The sequence below is a fragment of the Pseudophryne corroboree genome, chromosome 1, assembly GCF_028390025.1.
Source record: "Pseudophryne corroboree isolate aPseCor3 chromosome 1, aPseCor3.hap2, whole genome shotgun sequence".
NCBI lineage: Eukaryota > Metazoa > Chordata > Amphibia > Anura > Myobatrachidae > Pseudophryne > Pseudophryne corroboree.
In genome coordinates this window covers 1,102,147,996-1,102,174,012 of record NC_086444.1, presented here as the reverse complement: position 1 = coordinate 1,102,174,012, position 26,017 = coordinate 1,102,147,996, and the positions used below count along the sequence as shown (strand labels likewise).

Below are 26,017 nucleotides of genomic sequence, written 5' to 3'. Positions count from 1 at the left end.
GGTACTTGGGTTCATGTCAGAAATGCGTAACACATTTTTCATTGCCGAGATCATGTAACGGATGTTCCTAGTGGATTGTGTATATGTCTCAACCTCGTCGACACTGGAGTCAGACTCCGTGTCGACATCTGTGTCTGCCATCTGAGGTAACGGGCGCTTTTTTGAGCCCCTGATGGCCTTTGAGACGCCTGGGCAGGCGCGGGCTGAGAAGCCGGCTGTCCCACCGCTGTTTTACGTCATCCAGCCTTCTATGTAAGGAGTTGATATTGTCGGTTAATACCTTCCACCTATCCATCCACTCTGGTGTCGGCCCCACAGGGGGCGACATCCCATTTATTGGCCTCTGCTCCACCTCCACGTAACCTTCCTCATCCCACATGTCGACACAGCCGTACCGACACACAGCACACACACAGGGAATGCTCTGACTGAGGACAGGACCCCACAAAGTCCTTTGGGGAGACAGAGAGAGAGTATGCCAGCACACACCAGAGCGCTATATAATGCAGGGATTAACACTATAACTGAGTGATTTTTCCCCCAATAGCTGCTTGTATAAACAATATTGCGCCTAAATTTTGTGCCCCCCCTCTCTTTTTAACAATTTGAGCCTGAAAACTACAGGGGAGAGCCTGGGGAGCTGTCTTCCAGCTGCACTGTGAAGAGAAAATGGCGCCAGTGTGCTGAGGGAGATAGCTCCGCCCCTTTTTCACGGACTTTTCTCCCGCTTTTTTATGGATTCTGGCAGGGGTATTTATCACATATATAGCCTCTGGGGCTATATATTGTGATATATTTGCCAGCCAAGGTGTTTTTATTGCTGCTCAGGGCGCCCCCCCCCAGCGCCCTGCACCCTCAGTGACTGGAGTGTGAAGTGTGTATGAGGAGCAATGGCGCACAGCTGCAGTGCTGTGCGCTACCTTGGTGAAGACTGATGTCTTCTGCCGCCGATTTTCCGGACTCTTCTTGCTTCTGGCTCTGTAAGGGGGCCGGCGGCGCGGCTCCGGGACCGAACATCAATGGCCGGTTCCATGCGGTCGATCCCTCTGGAGCTAATGGTGTCCAGTAGCCTAAGAAGCCCAAGCTACCACCAGTTAGGTAGGTTCGCTTCTTCTCCCCTTAGTCCCTCGCTGCAGTGAGTCTGTTGCCAGCAGATCTCACTGTAAAATAAAAAAACTAAAATATACTTTCTTTCTAGGAGCTCAGGAGAGCCCCTAGTGTGCATCCAGCTCAGCCGGGCACAAGAATCTAACTGAGGTCTGGAGGAGGGTCTTAGTGGGAGGAGCCAGTGCACACCAGGTAGTCCTAAAGCTTTCTTTAGTTGTGCCCAGTCTCCTGCGGAGCCGCTAATCCCCATGGTCCTTACGGAGTCCCCAGCATCCACTTAGGACGTTAGAGAAAATAAGAATTGACTTACCGATAATTCTATTTCTCATAGTCCGTAGTGGATGCTGGGGACTCCGAAAGGACCATGGGGAATAGCGGCTCCGCAGGAGACTGGGCACAAAGTAAAAGCTTTAGGACTAGCTGGTGTGCACTGGCTCCTCCCCCTATGACCCTCCTCCAAGCCTCAGTTAGGATACTGTGCCCGGACGAGCGTACACAGTAAGGAAGGATTTTGAATCCCGGGTAAGACTCATACCAGCCACACCAATCACACCGTACAACTTGTGATCTGAACCCAGTTAACAGCATGATAACAGAAGGAGCCTCTGAAAAGATGGCTCACAACAACAATAACCCGATTTTTGTAACAATAACTATGTACAAGTAATGCAGACAAACCGCACTTGGGATGGGCGCCCAGCATCCACTACGGACTATGAGAAATAGAATTATCGGTAAGTAAATTCTTATTTTCTCTAACGTCCTAGTGGATGCTGGGGACTCCGAAAGGACCATGGGGATTATACCAAAGCTCCCAAACGGGCGGGAGAGTGCGGATGACTCTGCAGCACCGAATGAGAGAACTCCAGGTCCTCCTCAGCCAGGGTATCAAATTTGTAGAATTTAGCAAACGTGTTTGCCCCTGACCAAGTAGCTGCTCGGCAAAGTTGTAAAGCCGAGACCCCTCGGGCAGCCGCCCAAGATGAGCCCACTTTCCGTGTGGAATGGGCTTTTACAGATTTTGGCTGTGGCAGGCCTGCCACAGAATGTGCAAGCTGAATTGTACTACAAATCCAACGAGCAATCGTCTGCTTAGAAGCAGGAGCACCCAGCTTGTTGGGTGCATTCAGGATAAACAGCGAATCAGATTTTCTGACTCCAGCCGTTCTGGAAACATATATTTTCAGGGCCCTGACTACGTCCAGCAACTTGGAATCCTCCAAGTCCCTAGTAGCCGCAGGCACCACAATAGGCTGGTTTAAGTGAAATGCTGAAACCACCTTAGGAAGAAATTGAGGACGAGTCAACAATTCTGCCCTGTCCGTATGAAAAATTAGGTAAGGGCTTTTATAGGATAAAGCCGCCAATTCTGAGACACGCCTGGCTGAAGCCAGGGCTAACAGCATTACCACTTTCCATGTGAGATATTTTAAGTCCACAGTGGTGAGTGGTTCAAACCAATGTGATTTTAGGAATCCCAAAACTACATTGAGATCCCAAGGTGCCACTGGAGGCACAAAAGGAGGCTGTATATGCAGTACTCCCTTGACAAACGTCTGAACTTCAGGAACAGAAGCCAGTTCTTTCTGGAAGAATATTGACAGGGCCGAAATTTGAACCTTAATGGACCCTAATTTGAGGCCCATAGACAGTCCTGTTTGCAGGAAATGCAGGAAACGACCCAGTTGAAATTCCTCTGTAGGGGCCTTCCTGGCCTCGCACCACGCAACATATTTACGCCAAATACGGTGATAATGTTGTATGGTTACATCCTTCCTGGCTTTGATCAGGGTAGGGATGACTTCATCCGGAATGCCTTTTTCCTTCAGGATCCGGCGTTCAACCGCCATGCCGTCAAACGCAGCCGCGGTAAGTCTTGGAACAGACATGGTCCCTGCTGGAGCAGGTCCTTTCTTAGAGGTAGAGGCCACGGGTCTTCCGTGAGCATCTCTTGAATTTCCGGGTACCAAGTCCTTCTTGGCCAATCCGGAGCCACGAGTATAGTCTTTACTCCTCTCCTTCTTATGATTCTCAGTACTTTTGGTATGAGAGGAAGAGGAGGGAACACATACACTGACTGGTACACCCACGGTGTTACCAGAGCGTCCACAGCTATTGCCTGAGGGTCCCTTGACCTGGCGCAATATCTGTCCAGTTTTTTGTTGAGGCGGGACGCCATCATGTCCACCTTTGGTTTTTCCCAACGGTTCACAATCATGTGGAAGATTTTGGGTGAAGTCCCCACTCCCCCGGGTGAAGATCGTGTCTGCTGAGGAAGTCTGCTTCCCAGTTGTCCACTCCCGGAATGAACACTGCTGACAGTGCTATCACATGATTCTCCGCCCAGCGAAGAATCCTTGCCACTTCCATCATTGCCCTCCTGCTTCTTGTGCCGCCCTGTCTGTTTACGTGGGCGACTGCCGTGATGTTGTCCGACTGGATCAACACCGGCTGACCCTGAAGCAGAGGTCTTGCCTGACTTAGGGCATTGTAAATGGCCCTTAGTTCCAGGATATTTATGTGAAGTGACGTTTCCATGCTTGACCACAAGCCCTGGAAATTTCTTCCCTGTGTGACTGCTCCCCAGCCTCTCAGGCTGGCATCCGTGGTCACCAGGACCCAATCCTGAATGCCGAATCTGCAGCCCTCTAGGAGATGAGCACTCTGTAACCACCACAGGAGAGACACCCTTGTCCTTGGAGACAGGGTTATCCGCTGATGCATTTGAAGATGCGATCCGGACCATTTGTCCAGCAGATCCCACTGAAAAGTTCTTGCGTGGAATCTGCCGAATGGAATCGCTTCGTAAGAAGCCACCATCTTTCCCAGGACCCTTGTGCATTGATGTACTGACACTTGGCCTGGTCTTAGGAGGTTCCTGACTAGGTCGGATAACTCCTTGGCTTTCTCCTCCGGGAGAAACACCTTTTTCTGTACTGTGTCCAGAATCATCCCTAGGAACAGCAGACGTGTCATCGGAATCAGCTGCGATTTTGGAATATTTAGAATCCATCCGTGCTGTCGTAGTACTACTTGAGATAGTGCTACTCCGACCTCTAACTGTTCTCTGGACCTTGCCCTTATCAGGAGATCGTCCAAGTAAGGGATAATTAAGACGCCTTTTCTTCGAAGAATCATCATCATTTCGGCCATTACCTTGGTAAAGACCCGGGGTGCCGTGGACAATCCAAACGGCAGCGTCTGAAACTGATAGTGACAGTTCTGTACCACAAACCTGAGGTACCCTTGGTGAGAAGGGCAAATTGGGACATGGAGGTAAGCATCCTTGATGTCCAGAGACACCATATAGTCCCCTTCTTCCAGGTTCGCTATCACTGCTCTGAGTGACTCCATCTTGAACTTGAACCTTTTTATGTAAGTGTTCAAGGATTTCAGATTTAAAATGGGTCTCACCGAGCCGTCCGGCTTCGGTACCACAAACAGCGTGGAATAATACCCCTTTCCCTGTTGTAGGAGGGGTACCTTGATTATCACCTGCTGGGAATACAGCTTGTGAATGGCTTCCAATACCGCCTCCCTGTCGGGGGGAGACGTTGGTAAAGCAGACTTCAGGAACCGGCGAGGGGGAGACGTCTCGAATTCCAATTTGTACCCCTGAGATATTACCTGCAGGATCCAGGGGTCCACTTGCGAGTGAGCCCACTGCGCGCTGAAATTCTTGAGACGGGCCCCCACCGTGCCTGAGTCCGCTTGTAAGGCCCCAGCGTCATGCTGAGGACTTGGCAGAAGCGGGGGAGGGCTTCTGTTCGTGGGAAGAGGCTGTTTGCTGCAGTCTTTTTCCCCTTCCTCTGCCCCGGGGCAGATATGAGTGGCCTTTTGCCCGCTTGCCCTTATGGGGACGAAAGGACTGAGCCTGAAAAGACGGTATCTTTTTCTGCTGCGAGGTGACTTGGGGTAAAAAGGTGGATTTTCCAGCCGTTGCCGTGGCCACCAGGTCCGATAGACCGACCCCAAATAACTCCTCCCCTTTATACGGCAATACTTCCATATGCCGTTTGGAATCCGCATCCCCTGACCACTGTCGCGTCCATAATCCTCTTCTGGCAGAAATGGACATCGCACTTACTCTTGATGCCAGAGTGCAAATATCCCTCTGTGCATCTCGCATATATAGAAATGCATCCTTTAAATGCTCTATAGTCAATAATATATTGTCCCTGTCCAGGGTATCAATATTTTCAGTCAGGGAATCCGACCAAGCCACCCCAGCACTTCACATCCAGGCTGAGGCGATTGCTGGTCGCAGTATAATACCAGTATGTGTGTATATACTTTTAAGGATATTTTCCAGCTTCCTATCAGCTGGTTCCTTGAGGGCGGCCGTATCAGGAGACGGTAACGCCACTTGTTTTGATAAGCGTGTGAGCGCCTTATCTACGCTAGGGGGTGTTTCCCAACGCGCCCTAACCTCTGGCGGGAAAGGGTATAATGCCAATAATTTTTTAGAAATTAGCAGTTTTTTATCGGGGGAAACCCACGCTTCATCACACACCTCATTTAATTCATCTGATTCAGGAAAAACTACGGGTAGTTTTTTCACACCCCACATAATACCCTTTTTTGTGGTACTTGTAGTATCAGAAATGTTCAAAACCTCCTTCATTGCCGTGATCATGTAACGTGTGGCCCTACAGGAAAATACGTTTGTTTCCTCACCGTCGACACTGGAGTCAGTGTCCGTGTCAGTGTCTGTATCGACCTGAGGTAACGGGCGTTTTATAGCCCCTGACGGTGTTTGAGACGCCTGTACAGGTATTAACTGATTTGCCGGCTGTCTCATGTCGTCAACAGTCTTTTGTAAAGTGCCGACACTATTCCATAAGACCATCCAGTCAGGTGTCGACTCCCTAGGGGGTGACATCACTAACACAGGCAATTGCTCCGCCTCCACACCATTTTCCTCCTCATACATGTCGACACAGCGTACCGACACACAGCACACACACAGGGAATGCTCTGATAGAGGACAGGACCCCACTAGCCCTTTGGGGAGACAGAGGGAGAGTTTGCCAGCACACACCAGAGCGCTATATATATACAGGGATAACCTTATATAAGTGTTTTTCCCTAATATAGCTGCTGTATATATTAATATGCCAATTTAGTGCCCCCCCTCTCTTGTTTTACCCTGTTTCTGTAGTGCAGGACTGCAGGGGAGAGTCAGGGAGCCTTCCTCCAACGGAGCTGTGAGGAAAAAATGGCGCTTGTGTGCTGAGGAGATAGGCTCCGCCCCTTTTTCGGCGGCCTTTCTCCCGCTTTTTTGTGGAAAACTGGCAGGGGTTAAATACATCCATATAGCCCAGGAGCTATATGTGATGTATTTTTAGCCATTTAAGGTATTTTCATTGCGTTCCAGGGCGCCCCCCCCCCCAGCGCCCTGCACCCTCAGTGACCGGAGTGTGAAGTGTGCTGAGAGCAATGGCGCACAGCTGCGGTGCTGTGCGCTACCTTATTGAAGACAGGACGTCTTCTGCCGCCGATTTTCCGGACCTCTTCACTCTTCTGGCTCTGTAAGGGGGCCGGCGGCGCGGCTCCGGGACCCATCCATGGCTGGGCCTGTGATCGTCCCTCTGGAGCTAATGTCCAGTAGCCTAAGAAGCCCAATCCACTCTGCACGCAGGTGAGTTCGCTTCTTCTCCCCTTAGTCCCTCGATGCAGTGAGCCTGTTGCCAGCAGGTCTCACTGAAAATAAAAAAACCTATTTAAACTTTTACTCTAAGCAGCTCAGGAGAGCCACCTAGATTGCACCCTTCTCGTTCGGGCACAAAATCTTAACTGAGGCTTGGAGGAGGGTCATAGGGGGAGGAGCCAGTGCACACCAGCTAGTCCTAAAGCTTTTACTTTGTGCCCAGTCTCCTGCGGAGCCGCTATTCCCCATGGTCCTTTCGGAGTCCCCAGCATCCACTAGGACTTTAGAGAAATAGGATTTTAATTACCTACCAGTAAATCCTTTTCTCGTAGTCCGTAGAGGATGCTGGGGTCCACATTAGTGCCATGGGGTATAGACGGGTCCCTTGGGAGCCATGGGCACTTTAAGAGTTTAATATTGTGGGCTGGCTCCTCCCTCTATGCCCCTCCTACCAGACTCAGTCTAGAAACTGTGCCCGAGGAGATGGACAAACTTCGAGAGAAGGAAATACACAGATAGTGGTGAGATTCACAACAGCTCACACATAAGGCAAACCAGGCTAACCTGCCTGAACAACTTCAGCAACAGCTGAACAACAGTACTTAACCAAGTAATAATGAAGTACTTAACCAGGTAACAAGGCAGTACTGAACTAAGTAACAACTGCAGGAAAACGAAGCGCTGGGCGGGCGCCCAACATCCTCTACGGACTATGAGAAAAGGATTTACCGGTAGGTAATTAAAATCCTATTTTCCCTTACGTCCTAGAGGATGCTGGGTTCCACATTAGTACCATGGGGATGTACCAAAGCTCCCAGTATGGGGGAGAGAGAGCGCGGAGGTTCCTGCAGAACCGATTGACCAAACTTTAGGTCCTCAGAGGCCAAAGTATCGAACTTGTTCGACCATGACCAAGTAGCTGCTCGGCAAAGCTGTAAAGCCGAGACACCCAGAGCAGCCGCCCAGGAAGAACCCACTTTACGAGTAGAGTGGGCCTTAATGGATTTAGGACATGGCAAACCTGCCATAGAATAAGCATGTTGAATAGTAAACCTGATCCAGCGAGAAATCATCTGCTTAGAAGCAGGACACCCAATCTTGTTGGGATCATACAGGACAAACAGAGCGTCCGACTTCCTGTGACATGTAATCCTCTTCACATATATCTTGAAAGCCCTCACAACATCTAAGGACTTTGAGGGAATTGAGGAGGTTGGTTGATATGAAAAGCCAACACAACCTTTGGAAGAAACTGCTCACGCGCCCTGAGCTCAGCTCTATCCTCATGGAAACTTAAGTAGGGGCTTTTACAGGACAAAGCCCCCAATTCTGACACACATCTAGCAGATGCCAATGCCAACAGTGTGACAGCCTTCCAAGTGAGAAACTTGACCTCAATCTCCTGTAAAGGCTCAACCCAATCCGATTGCAGGAACTGCAGCACCACGTTAAGATCCCAAGGTGCCGCGGGAGGCACAAAGGGAGGTTGGATGTGCAGAACCCTTTCAAGAAAGTCTAAAAACCTCCGGGATGGCAGCCAATTGTTTCTGGAAGAAGATGGACAAGGCCAAAATCTGGACTTTTATGGAGCCCAGGAACAAGCCCACATCCACCCCTGCTTGCCTCCAAGTTGGAGAAACCGTCCAAGTTGAAACTCCACCATAGAAAACTTCTTGGATTCACACCAAGACAAGTACTTTTTCCAAATCTGATGGTAATGTTTAGACGTCACTCCTTTCCTAGCCCGTATCAGGGTAGGAATAACCTTGTTCGGAATGCCCTTCCGAGCTAAGATCTGGCGTTCAACCTCCATGCCGTCAAACGTAGCCGTGGTAAGTCTTGATAAGAGAACGGCCCCTGTTGCAGAAGGTCCTCTTGAAGAGGAAGAGGCCTCGGATCTTCCAGCAGTAACTCCAGAAGATCCGTGTACCAAGTCCTCCTTGGCCAGTCCGGAGCAATGAGGATCGCCTGAACTTTTGTTCTCTTTACTAGCTTTAGAATCCTTGGGATGAGTGGAAGTGGAGGGAACACGTACACTGACTTGAACACCCACGGAGTTACCAGGGTGTCCACCGCCACAGCCTGAGGGTCTCTTGACCCGGAACAGTACCAGCGAAGCTTCTTGTTGAGGCGTGAGGCCATCATGTCTATTTGAGGTACACCCCAAAGACTTGTCAACTCTGCGAACAACTCCGGATGAAGGCCCCACTCTCCTGGATGGAGAACGTGCCTGCTGAGGACGTCCGTTTCTCAGTTGCCCACACCCGGAATTAAGTTTGCTGACAGCGCCACCGCGTGCCTTTCTACCCAGAGGAGGATTCTCGTCACCTCTGACATCTCAGCTCTGGTCTTCGTTCCGCCCTGTCGGTTTACGTAGGCCACCGTCGTTACATTGTCCGACTGCACTTGAATGGCCTGATCTTGCAGAAGGTGTGCCGCTTGTAGAAGACCATTGTACATGGCTCTTAGTTCCAGTCATCGGAAGAACGGATTCCAGACTTGACCACCTTCCTTGGAAGGTTTCCCCTTGGGTGACTGCGCCCCAACCACTGAGACTTGCATCCGTGGTTAGAAGGATCCAGTTCTGAACCCCAAACCTGTGGCCCTCTAGAAGGTGAGGCAGTTGTAGCCACCATAGGGGTGAGATCCTGGCTTTCGGCGACAGACGTATTGTCTGGTGCATGTGTAGGTGAGATCCTGACCACTTGTCCAGGAGACCCAGTTGGAAGGGCCGTGCATGAAATCTTCCGTACTGTAGAGCCTCGTAGGAGGCAACCATCTTCCCCAGAAGGCGAATGCACTGATGGACCGATACCTGGGCAGGCTTCAAGACATCCCTGACCATTGATTGGATCACCAATGCTTTCTCCACCAGTAGAAACAACCTCTGCACTTGTGTGTCGAGGATCATCCCTAGGAAAGACAATCTCCTTGTTGGCTCCAAATGTGACTTTGGGAGATTCAGGATCCATCCATGATCCCGGAGTAGACGAGTCGTGAGAGCAATGCTCTGCAACAACTTCTCCCTGGATGACGCTTTTATCAGCAGATCGTCCAGATATGGAATTATATTTACTTCCTGTCTACGGAGGAGAACCATCATCTCTGCCATCACCTTGGTGAAAACCCTCGGTGCCATGGAGAGGTCGAATGGCAGTGCCTGGAACTGGTAGTGACAGTCCAACAGTGCAAATCTTAGATAAGCCTGTTGAGGTGGCCAGATTGGAATGTGATGGTACTCATCCTTGATATCCAGGGATACCAGGAATTCCCCCTCCTCCAGACCTGAGATCACTGCTCTCAGAGACTCCATTTTTAACTTGAATTCCCTCAAATAAGGGTTTAGCGACTTCAGGTTCAAAATTGGTCTAACCGAACCATCCGGTTTCGGTACCACAAATAGGTTTAAATAGTAACCCTTGTTTTCCAGATGAGCTGGAACCGGAACAATGACATCTGCCCTTTCCAATTTTTGAATGGCTTCCTGTAGGATAGCCCTGTCTGTCAGCAAAGCTGGTAAGCCTGATTTGAAGAATCTGTGAGGTGGGATCTCTTGAAACTCCAGCCTGTACCCCCGGGACACAATATCTTGAACCCAGGGATCCAGACCGGAGGACACCCAGACGTGACTGAAATGTCTGAGTCTCACTCCCACCTGCTCGATCTCCAGGCTGTGAGGTCCACCGTCATGCTGAGGATTTTGAGGAGACAGAGGCAGGCTTCTGCTCCTGGGAACCTGCAGGTGCAGGTCTTTTGGATTTTGCGGACCGAAAGGACTGCATCGTGGACGTAGAAAAAGGTTCCTTCGTTGACTGAGTGGCTGAGGGAAGAAAGGTTGACTTACCAGCTGTAATCCACGCATCCAGTGCTTCCCCAAATAGAGCCTGACCTGTGAAGGGTAGGTTTTCCACACGTCTCCTGGATTCCACGTCTGCCGACCATTGGCGCAGCCAGAGTCCCCTGCGTACCGAGACAGCCATGGAAGACGTCCTTGCATTCAGATGACCCAGATCCTTCATGGCCTCCACCATGAAAGCCGCAGAATCCTGTATGTTACATAAAAACAATTAAACGTCACTTCTGTCCAGAGAATCTAATTCCTCTAGTAATTTGCCTAACCACTTAACTATTGCTTTAGAAATCCATGCACAGGCAATAGTGGGCCTTAACGCCACGCCTGACGCAGTGTATATGGATTTGAGTGTAGTCTCAATCTTGTGGTCTGCCAGTTCTTTCAAAGCGGTAGACCCAGGGACAGGCAACACCACCTTTTTAGACAGTCTAGATACAGAAGAGTCCACTATAGGTGGGTTTTCCCACTTTTTTCCTATCTTCCTCAGGGAAAGGAAAGGCAACAAGAATCCTTTTAGGGATCTGGAATTTTTTCTCTGGGTTTTCCCAGGATTTTAAAAAAAATGCATTTAATTCCTTAGACGCATGGTAGGTCAGGGATGCTTTCTTATTGTCAGTAAAGTAAGCCTCCTCAACCTGCTCAGATGGTTTGTCAGTTATGTGTAACACATCCCTAATGGCCTCAATTATGAGCTGTACCCCTTTTGCAAGGGAAGCCGGTGACTAACTCACCACGGCGATCTTCTAGCTCTGTTAGGGGGTGGCGGCATGCTGCGGGAGTGAGCGGTCACCTCGGGGGTTAACGATCATCACCCTCAGGAGCTTAATGTCCTGTCAGTGGAGATAGTGGCCATTAACCTCAAAGGGTTGGACACTACTCCCCCCCCTAAGTCCCACGAAGCAGGGAGGCTGTTGCCAGCAGCCTTTCTGTGCCTAACTCTAATTAAAAAATAATAAAACTAGAAAAACTCCTATGGAGCTCCCCTAGCTGTGACTGGCTCCACCGGGCACATTTTCTAAACTGAGTCTGGAAGGAGGGGCATAGATGTAGGAGCCAGCCCACACTATTAAACTCTTAACGTGCCCATGGCTCCCAAGGGACCCTTCTATACCCCATGGTACTAATGTGGACCCCAGCATCCTCTAGGACGTAAGAGAAATATAATTATGCATGATGTAGTAAACTAGGAGGAGTTGTGCAGAAATAAGTACCACACCGCAGCATTGGTCTGTGCCATAAAAAAAAAAAGGTTAAACTCGGACTTTTAACAAAAAAAACTATTTGTAAAAGAGTCTCTGCAAGGTATGTAAAACTGTATACACCTCCATCTTCTTTTTTCCCCATCTCCTTGGCTGTGTCTGCACTTCCCTCCACCCTTTCTTCCATTCTGTCCTTCTGCTACATCGCTGTATCGCTCCCCTCTTTCCCTTTCATCTCTGTATAACTAGGTATACCCTAATTTTTGTTGGTAATATAAAATTGCATGTACTGTATACTCATTCGCTTACTACATGTAACTTTTTCTTCCATTCTTAGGGAGGAATTCAAATGTTTGAAGTCGGTTGGGTGTCTGTTTTTTCCGGTCTCTTAGAAAGAAAAAAAACAGACCCCCAACTGACTTTTCAAACAATTGAATACCCCCCTTATTATCCCCATGTTGAAAAAAATAAGAATTTACTTACCGATAATTCTATTTCTCATAGTCCGTAGTGGATGCTGGGAACTCCGAAAGGACCATGGGGAATAGCGGCTCCGCAGGAGACTGGGCACAAAAGTAAAAGCTTTAGGACTAGCTGGTGTGCACTGGCTCCTCCCCCTATGACCCTCCTCCAAGCCACAGTTAGGATACTGTGCCCGGACGAGCGTACACAATAAGGAAGGATTTTGAATCCCGGGTAAGACTCATACCAGCCACACCAATCACACCGTACAACCTGTGATCTGAACCCAGTTAACAGCATGATAACAGAGGAGCCTCTGAAAAGATGGCTCACAACAATAATAACCCGATTTTTGTAACTATGTACAAGTATTGCAGACAATCCGCACTTGGGATGGGCGCCCAGCATCCACTACGGACTATGAGAAATAGAATTATCGGTAAGTAAATTCTTATTTTCTCTGACGTCCTAGTGGATGCTGGGAACTCCGAAAGGACCATGGGGAATATACCAAAGCTCCCAAACGGGCGGGAGAGTGCGGATGACTCTGCAGCACCAAATGAGAGAACTCCAGGTCCTCCTCAGCCAGGGTATCAATTTTGTAGAATTTTACAAACGTATTTGCTCCTGACCAAGTAGCTGCTCGGCAAAGTTGTAAAGCCGAGACCCCTCGGGCAGCCGCCCAAGATGAGCCCATCTTCCTTGTGGAGTGGGCATTTACAGATTTTTGGCTGTGGCAGGCCTGCCACAGAATGTGCAAGCTGAATTGTACTACAAATCCAACGAGCAATAGTCTGCTTAGAAGCAGGAGCACCCAGCTTGTTGGGTGCATACAGGATAAACAGCGAGTCAGATTTTCTGACTCCAGCCGTCCTGGAAACATATATTTTCAGGGCCCTGACAACGTCTAGCAACTTGGAGTCCTCCAAGTCCCTAGTAGCCGCAGGCACCACAATAGGTTGGTTCAGGTGAAACGCTGAAACCACCTTAGGGAGAAACTGAGGACGAGTCCTCAATTCCGCCCTGTCCGAATGGAAAATCAGATAAGGGCTTTTACAGGATAAAGCCGCCAATTCTGACACGCGCCTGGCCCAGGCCAGGGCCAACAGCATGACCACTTTCCATGTGAGATATTTTAACTCCACAGATTTAAGTGGTTCAAACCAATGTGACTTTTTGGAACCCAAAAACTACATTGAGATCCCAAGGTGCCACTGGAGGCACAAAAGGAGGCTGTATATGCAGTACCCCTTTTACAACGTCTGAACTTCAGGGACTGAAGCTAGTTCTTTTTGGAAGAAAATTGACAGGGCCGAAATTTGAACCTTAATGGACCCCAATTTCAGGCCCATAGACACTCCTGTTTGCAGGAAATGTAGGAATCGACCCAGTTGAATTTCCTCCATCGGGCCTTACTGGCCTCGCACCACGCAACATATATTCGCCAAATGCGGTGATAATGTTTTGCGGTTACATCCTTCCTGGCTTTGATCAGGATAGGGATGACTTCATCCGGAATGCCTTTTTTCCTTCAGGATCCGGCGTTCAACCGCCATGCCGTCAAACGCAGTCGCGGTAAGTCTTGGAACAGACAGGGTCCTTGCTGAAGCAGGTCCCTTCTTAGAGGTAGAGGCCACGGATCCTCCGTGAGCATCTTTTGAAGTTCCGGTTACCAAGTCCTTCTTGGCCAATCCGGAGCCACGAATATAGTGCTTACTCCTCTCCATCTTATCAATCTCAGTACCTTGGGTATGAGAGGCAGATGAGGGAACACATACACTGACTGGTACACCCACGGTGTTACCAGAGCGTCTACAGCTATTGCCTGAGGGTCCCTTGACCTGGCGCAATACCTGTCGAGTTTTTCCCAACGGTTTATAATCATGTGGAAGACTTCTGGGTGAAGTCCCCACTCTCCCGGGTGGAGGTCGTGTCTGCTGAGGAAGTCTGCTTCCTAGTTGTCCACTCCCGGAATTGCTGACAGTGCTATCACATGATTTTCCGCCCAGCGAAGAATCCTTGCAGCTTCTGCCATTGCCCTCCTGCTTCTTGTGCCACCCTGTCTGTTTACGTGGGTGACTGCCGTGATGTTGTCCGACTGGATCAACACCGGCTGACCTTGAAGCAGAGGTCTTGCTAAGCTTAGAGCATTGTAAATGGCCCTTAGCTTCAGGATATTTATGTGAAGTGATGTCTCCAGGCTTGACCATAAGCCCTGGAAATTCCTTCCCTGTGTGACTGCTCCCCAGCCTCGCAGGCTGGCATCCGTGGTCACCAGGACCCAGTCCTGAATGCCGAATCTGCGGCCCTCTAGAAGATGAGCACTCTGCAACCACCACAGGAGGGACACCCTTGTTCTTGGTGACAGGGTTATCCGCTGATGCATCTGAAGATGCGACCCGGACCATTTGTCCAGCAGGTCCCACTGGAAAGTTCTTGCGTGGAATCTGCCGAATGGGATTGCTTCGTAGGAAGCCACCATTTTACCCAGAACCCTTGTGCATTGATGCACTGAGACTTGGCTCGGTTTTAGGAGGTTCCTGACTAGCTCGGATAACTCCCTGGCTTTCTCCTCCGGGAGAAACACCTTTTTCTGGACTGTGTCCAGGATCATCCCTAGGAACAGAAGACGAGTCGTCGGAACCAGCTGCGATTTTGGAATATTGAGAATCCAATCGTGCTGCCGCAAAACTACCTGAGATAGTGCTACACCGACCTTCAACTGTCCCCTGGATCTTACCCTTATCAGGGAATCGTCCAAGTAAGGGATAACTAAAATTCCCTTCCTTCGAAGGAATATCATCATTTCGGCCATTACCTTGGTAAAGACCCGGGGTGCCGTGGACCATCCATACGGCAGCGTCTGAACTGATAGTGACAGTTCTGTACCATAAACCTGAGGTACCCTTGGTGAGAAGGGTAAATTTGGACATGAAGGTAAGCATCCTTGATGTCCCGAGACATCATGTAGTCCCCTTCTTCCAGGTTCGCAATCACTGCTCTGAGTGACTCAATCTTGAATTTGAACCTCTGTATGTAAGTGTTCAAAAATTTTAGATTTAGAATCGGTCTCACCGAGCCGTCCGGCTTCGGTACCACAACAGTGTGGAATAATACCCCGTTCCCTGTTGCAGGAGGGGTACCTTGATTATCACCTGCTGGGAATACAGCTTGTGAATGGCTTCCAAAACTGTCTCCCTGTCAGAAGGAGACATCGGTAAAGCAGACTTTAGGAAACGGTGAGGGGGAGACGTCTCGAATTCCAATTTGTACCCCTGAGATATCACCTGAAGGATCCAGGGGTCTACTTGCGAGTGAGCCCACTGCGCGCTGAAATTAATTGAGACGGGCCCCCCACCGTGCCTGATTCTGCTTGTAAAGCCCCAGCGTCATACTGAGGGCTTGGCAGAGGCGGGAGAGGGTTTCTGTTCCTGGGAACTGGCTGATTTCTGCAGCCTTTTTCCTCTCCCTCTGTCACGGGGCAGAAATGAGGAACCTTTTGCCCGCTTGTCCACGAAAAGACTGCGCCTGATAATACGGCGTCTTCTCATGTTGAGAGGCGACCTGGGGTATAAACGTGGATTTCCCAGCTGTTGCCGTGGCCACCCGGTCTGAAAGACCGACCCCAAATAACTCCTCCCCTTAATAAGGCAATACTTCCAAATGCCGTTTGAAATCCGCATCACCTGACCACTGTCGTGTCCATAACCCTCTACTGGTAAAAATGGACAACGCACTTAGACTTGATGCCAGTCGGCAAATATTCCGCTGTGCATCACGCATATATAGAAATGCATCTTTTAAATGCTCTATAGGCAAAAATATACTGTCCCTATCTAGGGTATCAATATTTTCAGTCAGGGAATCCGACCACGCCAACCCAGCACTGCACATCCAGGCTGAGGCGATTGCTGGTCGCAGTATAACACCAGTATGTGTGTAAATACATTTTAGGATACCCTCCTACTTTCTATCAGCAGGATCCTTAAGGGCGGCCATCTCAGGAGAGGGTAGAGCCCTTACAAGCGTGTGAGCGCTTTATCCACCCTAGGGGGTGTTTCCCAACGCACCCTAACCTCTGGCGGGAAAGGATATAATGCCAATAACATTTTAGAAATTATCAGTTGTTATCGGGGGAAACCCACGCATCATCACACACCTCATTTAATTTCTCAGATTCAGGAAAACTACAGGTAGTTTTTCCTCACCGAACATAATACCCCTTTTTGGTGGTACTCGTATTATCAGAAATGTGTAAAACATTTTTCATTGCCTCAATCATGTAACGTGTGGCCCTACTGGAAGTCACATTTGTCTCTTCACCGTCGACACTGGAGTCAGTATCCGTGTCGGCGTCTATATCTGCCATCTGAGGTAACGGGCGCTTTAGAGCCCCTGACGGCCTATGAGACGTCTGGACAGGCACAAGCTGAGTAGCCGGCTGTCTCATGTCAACCACTGTCTTTTATACAGAGCTGACACTGTCACGTAATTCCTTCCAACAGTTCATCCACTCAGGTGTCGAGCCCCTAGGGGGTGACATCACTATTACAGGCAATCTGCTCCGTCTCCACATCATTTTTCTCCTCATACATGTCGACACAAACGTACCGACATACAGCACACACACAGGGAATGGTCTGATAGAGGACAGGACCCCACTAGCCCTTTGGGGAGACAGAGGGAGAGTTTGCCAGCACACACCAGAGCGCTATATATATATATATAGGGATAACCTTATATAAGTGTTTTTCCCCTTATAGCTGCTGTATCTTTAATACTGCGCGTAATTAGTGCCCCCCCTCTCTTTTTTAACCCTTTCTGTAGTGTAGTGACTGCAGGGGAGAGCCAGGGAGCTTCCCTCCAACGGAGCTGTGAGGGAAAATGGCGCCAGTGTGCTGAGGAGATAGGCTCCGCCCCCTTATCGGCGGCCTTATCTCCCGTTTTTCTATGTATTCTGGCAGGGGTTAAATGCATCCATATAGCCCAGGAGCTATATGTGATGTATTTTTTGCCATCTAAGGTATTTTTATTGCGTCTCAGGGCGCCCCCCCCCCCCAGCGCCCTGCACCCTCAGTGACCGGAGTGTGAAGTGTGCTGAGAGCAATGGCGCACAGCTGCGGTGCTGTGCGCTACCTTATTGAAGACAGGACGTCTTCTGCCGCCGATTTTCCGGACCTCTTCTGCTCTTCTGGCTCTGTAAGGGGGACGGCGGCGCGGCTCTGGGACCCATCCATGGCTGGGCCTGTGATCGTCCCTCTGGAGCTAATGTCCAGTAGCCTAAGAAGCCCAATCCACTCTGCACGCAGGTGAGTTCGCTTCTTCTCCCCTTAGTCCCTCGATGCAGTGAGCCTGTTGCCAGCAGGACTCACTGAAAATAAAAAACCTAATTTAAAATTTTACTCTAAGCAGCTCAGGAGAGCCACCTAGATTGCACCCTTCTCGTTCGGGCACAAAAATCTAACTGAGGCTTGGAGGAGGGTCATAGGGGGAGGAGCCAGTGCACACCAGCTAGTCCTAAAGCTTTTACTTTTGTGCCCAGTCTCCTGCGGAGCCGCTATTCCCCATGGTCCTTTCAGAGTTCCCAGCATCCACTAGGACGTCAGAGAAAAAAAAGTATATACTCTTGTTAGCTTGCCAAGTGGAAGCAGAACTTCTGCTCAGTAGAACAAAACATTAAGCTCACATTGTAATAAACACACGACTAACTATGAAGAATGTGGCCCCTTGTGATCCAGTCATTCGGGCAAACCCCTGAATAACCACATCAGTGCCTTCTTGTCCTTTATGTGGGTGTGACCAAATTAGCCACTGACCTCTCTGCATACTGTACCTGGCCAGGCTTACAGCATCAGCATATGAACTCTGTGGCTTCATTAGCTTAGATAGAACTTACCATACATTGAGAATCCATGGAATGGTATCACACCTAGTAAATGCAAAATAAATAACTCATTAGGACTATGCACTTAGAACCTATAAAGATGGACGTGTAGTGTAGATTTTATATATATATATATATATATATATATTCTGTGAGAAAGAGCCCGCACATCCAATATACTGCTTAAAAAAACTTTTTTTAAATATTCAAAAGACGTTCACATAAATCCATATAAAATGCATATATCCAGAATAAGGACAATTGTAAAGGTATACAAGCCTGCCAGGGTGGTCACAAATAAAGCCAACTCCCACAAATTCTGGTAAGCATCAGCATGGTGTCAACAGCTGTTTCGGTGCCCTATGAGCACCTTCATCCAGGACTACTGATGCTAGTGTGAGAGCTCCTTATAAATGATCCAAACGAGTGTGAATGAACTCACCTGTGTAGCGCCATTCCCGCCGCATCTGTCACTCCAGGAAGTCTCCGCCCGGAAGTGACGTTGGGTAACCTAGGGAACCGCTTCACCGTTGCCAGCGCAACCACTACTCCCGCATGTAAACAAGCGGAAGTGACGTTGAGCAACCTAGGCAACAGCCTAAAGGACATACTACGGACACAGGGATAATGGTATACCCCGCCCGTATTGTATAAAGCAACATACAGTGATAGCAAATAAACTATTTATGAAAACACACTGTGGGTAATTTCAAGTTGATCGCAGCAGGAATTTTGTTAGCAATTGGGCAAAACCATGTACACTGCAGGGGAGGCAGATATAACGTGCAGAGGGAGTTAGATTTGGGTGAGTTATATTGTTTCTGTGCAGGGTAAATACTGGCTGCTTTATTTTTACACTGCAAATTAGATTGCAGATTGAACACACCCCACCCAAATCTAACACTCTCTGCAGATGTTATATCTGTCCCCCCTGCAGTGCACATGGTTTTGCCCAACTGCTAAAAAATTTCCTGCTGCGATCAACTTGGAATTACCCCCACTGTACGGATCAAATACAAGGGACTCCCACACAACAAACAAGACATACAAACATACATAAATACAAACACTACAGTTATAGGGATATCAGTATAGGCACATCTAAACACAATATCACATAATACTTTAAGGATAAATGGAACAAAACAAGAGGGGTTTTACAGGAAGCAACTGAGGCTTTGAGCCTCATTCAGCCCTCCCGATGCCACTGTCCCAAGCTTATTGATCCAGTAGCACTCCCTCAGTAATAGAAGCTTATTACGGTCACCGCCACAACGTAAGGGGGCAATCTGATCAATAGGCATACATCTGAAATCCACAGGTGTATGTTTGCAAGCCACAAAATGCCTGGCCACTGGAGGAGTATTAGAGTCCATTGCCTGGTAGGCTTTTTTAATAGATGTGTGATGCATCGCTATTCGTTCCTTCAAAGTACGGATCGTCTTCCCAACATAAATGAGACTGCACGGGCAGATTATAATGTAAACGACATATTTACTATCACAGTCCAGGTGATGACGAACATTAAATTTTTTGCCCGTTTTGGTGTCCATAAAAAATGTTCCCAACCGTAGGAATTTGCAATTGACACACCCATGGCATTTGAAAACACCTTGTTTCGGTTGCAACCATGATTTGGACCTGATGGGTCCCATATCAGACTTAGCAATGATGTCCTTGATATTATTGCTCCTCTTATAACAGAACAATGGTCGCTGTTGATACAAGTCACCAATCACACTGTCTGACTGTAATATGTGCCAGTGGCGTAAAATGGTTTCTCTAATACGTCTAGAGGCAATGGAGTATGTTAAGGAAAATTATACGCTCCATATCTTGGACTTTCTCTGTAGGCACCAGGGTGTCCTCACGTTTAATCGACATGCACTTCTCAATAGCCTCTGCAATCTCATTCACATCATAACCTCTTTTAATAAACCTATTACCCATTTCTTGTAGGGCATCTGGTAGTTCATCAGGTTCTGATGTAATGCGTACTACTTGCAAAAGTTGTGAAAATGGCAAACCACGTTTCAGTGGTTCTGGATGGAAACTGTCCGCCATAAGGACCGTATTCTTATTCGTGGCTTTACGGTAAATTCTGGTGGATATTCTATTATCAACCTTGGTAACACATACGTCTAAGTAATTGGCGGTGACCGTACTATAAGCCATAGTATATACAGTTGTGCTCATAAGTTTACATACCCTAGCAGAATTTGTGATTTTCTGGCCATTTGTCTGAGAATATGAATGATAACTCACAAACTTTTCTTTCACTCATGGTTAGTGGTTGGGTGAAGCCATTTATTGTCAAACAAGTGTGTTTACTCTTTTTAAATCATAATGACAACAGAAACTACCCAAATGACCCTCATCAAAAGTTTACATACCCTGGAGATTTTGGCCTGATAACATGGACACAAGTTGACACAAACGGGTTTGAATGGCTACTAAAGGTTACTATCCTCACCTGTGATCTGTTTGCTTGTAATCAGTGTGTGTGTGTGTATAAAAGGTCAGTGAGTTTCTGGACTCCTGAAAGACCCTTGCATCTTTCATTCAGTGCTGCACTGACGGGTCTGGATTCTGAGTCATAGGGAAAGCAAAAGAATTGTCAAAGGCTCTGCGGGAAATGGTAATTGAACTGTATAAAACAGGAAAGGGATATAAAAAGATATCCAAGCAATCCAATGCCAATCAGCAGTGTTCAAACTCTAATTAAGAAGTGGAAAATGAGGGATTCTGTGGAAACCAAATCACGGTCAGGTAGACCAACAAAAATTTCAGCCACAACTGCCAGGAATATTGTTCGGGATGCAGAGAAAAATCCACAAATAACTTCAGCTGAAATACAGGACTCTCTGAAAAAAAGTTGTGTGGTTGTTTCAAGATGCACAATAAGGAGGCATTTGAAGAAAAATGGGCTGCATGGTCAAGTCGCCAGAAGAAAGTTATTACTACGCAAATGCCACAAAGCATCCCGCTTACCATACTCCAAACAGCACAGAGATAAGCCTCAAAACTTCTGGAACAAAGTCATTTGGAGTGATGAGACCAAAATTGAACTTTTTGGCCACAACCATAAACGTTACATTTGGGGAGGAGTCAACAAGGCCTATGATGAAATGTACACCATTCCTACTGTGAAACACGGAGGTGGATCGCTGATGTTTTGGGGATGTGTAAGCTACAAAGGCACTGGAAACTTGGTCAAAATTGATGGCAAGATGAATGCAGCATGTTATCAGAAAATACTGGAGGAAAATTTGCACTCATCAGCCCGGAAACTGCGCATGGGACGTACTTGGACGTTCCAACATGACAATGATCCAAAACACAAGGCCAAGTCGACCTGTCATTGGCTACAGCAGAATAAAGTGAAGGTTCTGGAGTGGCCATCTCAGTCTCCTGACCTCAATATCATTGAGCCACTCTGGGGAGATCTCAAACGTGCAGCTCATGCAAGACAGCCCAAGAATTTACAGGAATTTTTTGCCAAGAAGAATGGGCCGCTTTACCATCTGAGAAATCATAGAGCCTCATCCACAACTACCACAAAAGACTTCAAGCTGTCATTGATGTTAAAGGGGGCAATACACGGTATTAAGAACTGGGGTATGTAAACTTTTGATCAGGGTCATTTGGGTAGTTTCTGTTGTCATTATGATTTAAAAAGAGTAAACACAGTTGTTTGACAATAAATGGCTTCACCCAACCACTAACCATGAGTGAAAGAAAAGTTTGTGAGTTATCATTCATATTCTCTGACAAATGGCCAGAAAATCACAAATTCTGCTAGGGTATGTAAACTTATGAGCACAACTGTATACACACACACACACACACACACACACACACACACACACACACACACACACTATATAGACACACACACATACATATCTATACACACACACTGTACTTTCACTGCCATTATTATATAACACGGCACCTGTCAAAAGCAGATCATCCTCACTTTCAGTTACTCAATTGGACAGGGCACTGTGCCCATAAAGATCAGCTAAATCTGAAATGCTATGTGCTGCTGTTAAGTATTTCCACTTCTGATACGCTGTGGACTGTTCTATGCCCTACCATGTACCCTACACAGATAAAAACTAAATAGAACAAAACTGTAATGAAAAGCACCTTTTAAGGATAAAGGGTTCTAAATGGCAACTTCAATTTAAAGCAGTACTATGTAACTGTAAGCAGGCTGACCAGAAGAAAGGTCACGGGAACTCTAGATGACTCACATGATAAAGGTGTGAGAAAATTACTACTTTCATGAAAATTTTTGATGTCTTCTAACATATTTGATCATATAAATATCCGATCATCCTTTAACCACTTAACGGACGATTTCCTTTTTTCAAAAAATTCAATTTAGTCTAAAACATTTTTAAATTTCTTTGTGCAAAAAAAATGCCTATGCCTATGAGTCCATTGGTCCCCACTGTAACACTACACCACCAGTGATAATAAATGCCACAGTGCTATTAGTCCTCACTCCCAGTCGTAATTGAACCCCCAATTATATTATCCCTGACCCCCATTTCTGCAGGATCCTAATGAAGTATATGCCCACACCCAAGTGGCAGCAAACTTCATCATCCCCACAGGGGGGGGGGGAAGTTTTTGTGTTAGCAACCAGCCTCAGTAGGCACAGCGCATGTGCAGAATGGATCTCCTCTGAGAACACCGGAAAACTGAGCAGCAGACATGGTCACATGGGATGAAGCAGTGACAGCAAAAGCCCTGCTGGCTGCGGTCGCATTCCATTCACCTATGCCATACTTGCCTACCCTCCTAGAAGCTACGGGAACCTCCCGATTTTTGTGGTAGTCCCCCGCAGCCCCGAAAGGGTAGATGACTTTCCCGCATCCCGCCTGCTTCCTGGTGAAGCAGACAGTCTGGGGATAAAATACCTAAAATCATCGCGTCTGTGTTAAGGGGGAGGAGCTAAAAGTGCAAATTGTGCTGTTTAGTCCAACCTCCTACCCAGGGACCCGCAAATCGTGGGCATTTCCCCATCTTGACGGTGGAGTCTAATGACATAACAGTCCAGCCTCGGACCCAAAGTACAAAAAGAAACAGAGAAGGATTGGACTTGAAGTGGCGCACTTAAACATTAAATTGATACATAAATTATAACTTTTATTAGAGTATATTTGTTAAAAAGACCTGTAGCTGTGAAATATTAAAACCAAAAACATATAAATTGACAAAACAAAGTGTGATATGTGTGAATAAAAACACACACTGTGCTAACTGTGTAGTGCTACACATATATAATATAATAAGATTTTACTTACCGATAAATCTATTTCTCGTAGTCCGTAGTGGATGCTGGGGACTCCGTCAGGACCACGGGGATTAGCGGCTCCGCAGGAGACAGGGCACAAAACTAAAGCTTTAGGATCAGGTGGTGTGTAATGGCTCCTCCCCCTATGACCCCCCTCCAAGCCACAGTTAGGATACTGTGCCCGGACGAGCGTACACAATAAGGAAGGATATTGAATCCCGGGTAAGACTCATACCAGCCACACCAATCACACCGTATAACTTGTGATCTAAACCCAGTTAACAGTATGACAAACGTAGGAGCCTCTGAACAGACGGCTCACAACAATAACAACCCGATTTTTTTGTAACAATAACTATGTACAAGTATTGCAGACAATCCGCATTCCGCACTTGGGATGGGCGCCCAGCATCCACTACGGACTACGAGAAATAGATTTATCGGTAAGTAAAATCTTATTTTCTCTGACGTCCTAAGTGGATGCTGGGGACTCCGTCAGGACCATGGGGATTATACCAAAGCTCCCAAACGGGCGGGAGAGTGCGGATGACTCTGCAGCACCGAGTGAGAGAACTCCAGGTCCTCCTCAGCCAGGGTGTGCCCCTGACCAAGTAGCAGCTCGGCAAAGTTGTAAAGCCGAGACCCCTCGGGCAGTCGCCCAAGATGAGCCCACCTTCCTTGTGGAATGGGCATTTATATATTTTGGCTGTGGCAGTCCTGCCACAGAATGTGCAAGCTGAATTGTACTACACATTCAACTAGCAATCGTCTGCTTAGAAGCAAGAGCACCCAGTTTTTTGGGTGCATACAGGATAACAGCAAGTCAGTTTTCCTGACTCCAGCCGTCCTGGAAATCTATATTTTCAGGGCCCTGACAACATCTAGCAACTTGGAGTCCTCCAAGTCTCTAGTAGCCGCAGGTACCACAATAAGCTGGTTCAGATGAAACGCTGACACCACCTTAGGGAGAAACTGGGGACGAGTCCGCAGCTCTGCCCTGTCCGAATGGACAATCAGATATGGGCTTTTGTGAGACAAAGCCGCCAATTCTGACACTCGCCTGGCCGAGGCCAGGGCCAACATCATGGTCACTTTCCATGTGAGATATTTCAAATCCACAGATTTGAGCGGTTTAAACCAACGTGATTTGAGGAATCCCAGGACTACGTTGAGATCCCACAGTGCCACTGGAGGCACAAAAGGGGGTTGTATATGCAGTACTCCCTTGTCAAATTTCTGGACTTCAGGAACTGAAGCCAATTCTTTCTGGAAGAAAATCGACAGGGCCGAAATTTGAACCTTAATGGACCCCAATTTGAGGCCCATAGACACTCCTGTTTGCAGGAAATGCAGGAATCGACCGAGTTGAAATTTCTTCGTGGGGCCTTCCTGGCCTCACACCACGCAACATATTTTCGCCACATGCGGTGATAATGTTGTGCGGTCACCTCCTTCCTGGCTTTGACCAGGGTAGGAATGACCTCTTCCGGAATGCCTTTTTCCCTTAGGATCCGGCGTTCAACCGCCATGCCGTCAAACGCAGCCGCGGTAAGTCTTGGAACAGACATGGCACTTGCTGAAGCAAGTCCCTTCTTATCGGCAGAGGCCCTGAGTCCTCTGTGAGCATCTCTTGAAGTTCCGGGTACCAAGTCCTTCTTGGCCCATCCGGAGCCACGAGTATAGTTCTTACTCCTCTACGTCTTATAATTCTCAGTACCTTTGGTATGAGAAGCAGAGAAGGGAACACATACACCGACTGGTACACCCATGGTGTTACCAGAACGTCCACAGCTATTGCCTGAGGGTCTCTTGACCTGGCGCAATACCTGTCCAGTTTTTTGTTCAGGCGGGACGCCATCATGTCCACCTTTGGTCTTTCCCAACGGTGCACAATCATGTGGAAAAAAAAACTTCTCGATGAAGTTCCCACTCTCCCGGGTGGAGGTCGTGCTGAGGAAGTCTGCTTCCCAGTTGTCCACTCCCGGAATGAAAAACTGCTGACAGTGCTATCACATGATTTTCCGCCCAGCGAAGAATCCTTGCAGTTTCTGCCATTGTCCTCCTGCTTCTTGTGCCGCCCTGTCTGTTTACGTGGGCGACTGTCGTGATGTTGTCCCACTGGATCAATACCGGCTGACCTTGAAGCAGAGGTCTTGCTAAGCTTAGAGCATTGTAAATTGCTCTTAGCTCCAGTATATTTATGCGGAGAGAAGTCCCCAGACTTGATCACACTCCCTGGAAATTTTTTCCCTGTGTGACAGCTCCCCAGCCTTTCAAGCTGGAATCCGTGGTCACCAGGACCCAGTCCTGAATGCATAACTGTGGCCCTTTAGTAGATGAGCACTCTGCAGCCACCACAGAAGAGACACCCTTGTCCTTGGAGACAGGGTTATCCGCTGATGCATCTGAAGATGCGATCCGGACCATTTGTCCAGCAGATCCCACTGAAAAGTTCTTGCGTGAAATCTGCCGAATGGAATCGCTTCGTAAGAAGCCACCATTTTTCCCAGGACCCTTGTGCAATGATGCACTGACACTTTTCCTGGTTTTTGGA

The 26,017-nt window shown here is 47.9% G+C and overlaps 1 protein-coding gene across 4 annotated transcripts in view; it reads right to left on the bottom strand.

The window, feature by feature from the left end:
* The window catches only part of TBC1D19 (TBC1 domain family member 19), a 503,848-nt gene that overhangs the window by 66,182 nt on the left and 411,649 nt on the right, over nt 1-26,017 (bottom strand). For 3 of the 4 annotated variants that reach the window (XM_063922190.1, XM_063922171.1, XM_063922199.1), the window contains one exon: nt 18,168-18,200. The exons of the other annotated variant lie outside the window; for it this stretch is intronic. In XM_063922190.1, the coding sequence (XP_063778260.1) occupies nt 18,168-18,200 (33 nt within the window). The remainder of the gene's footprint in view (nt 1-18,167; nt 18,201-26,017) is intronic. 4 annotated transcript variants of the gene reach the window in all.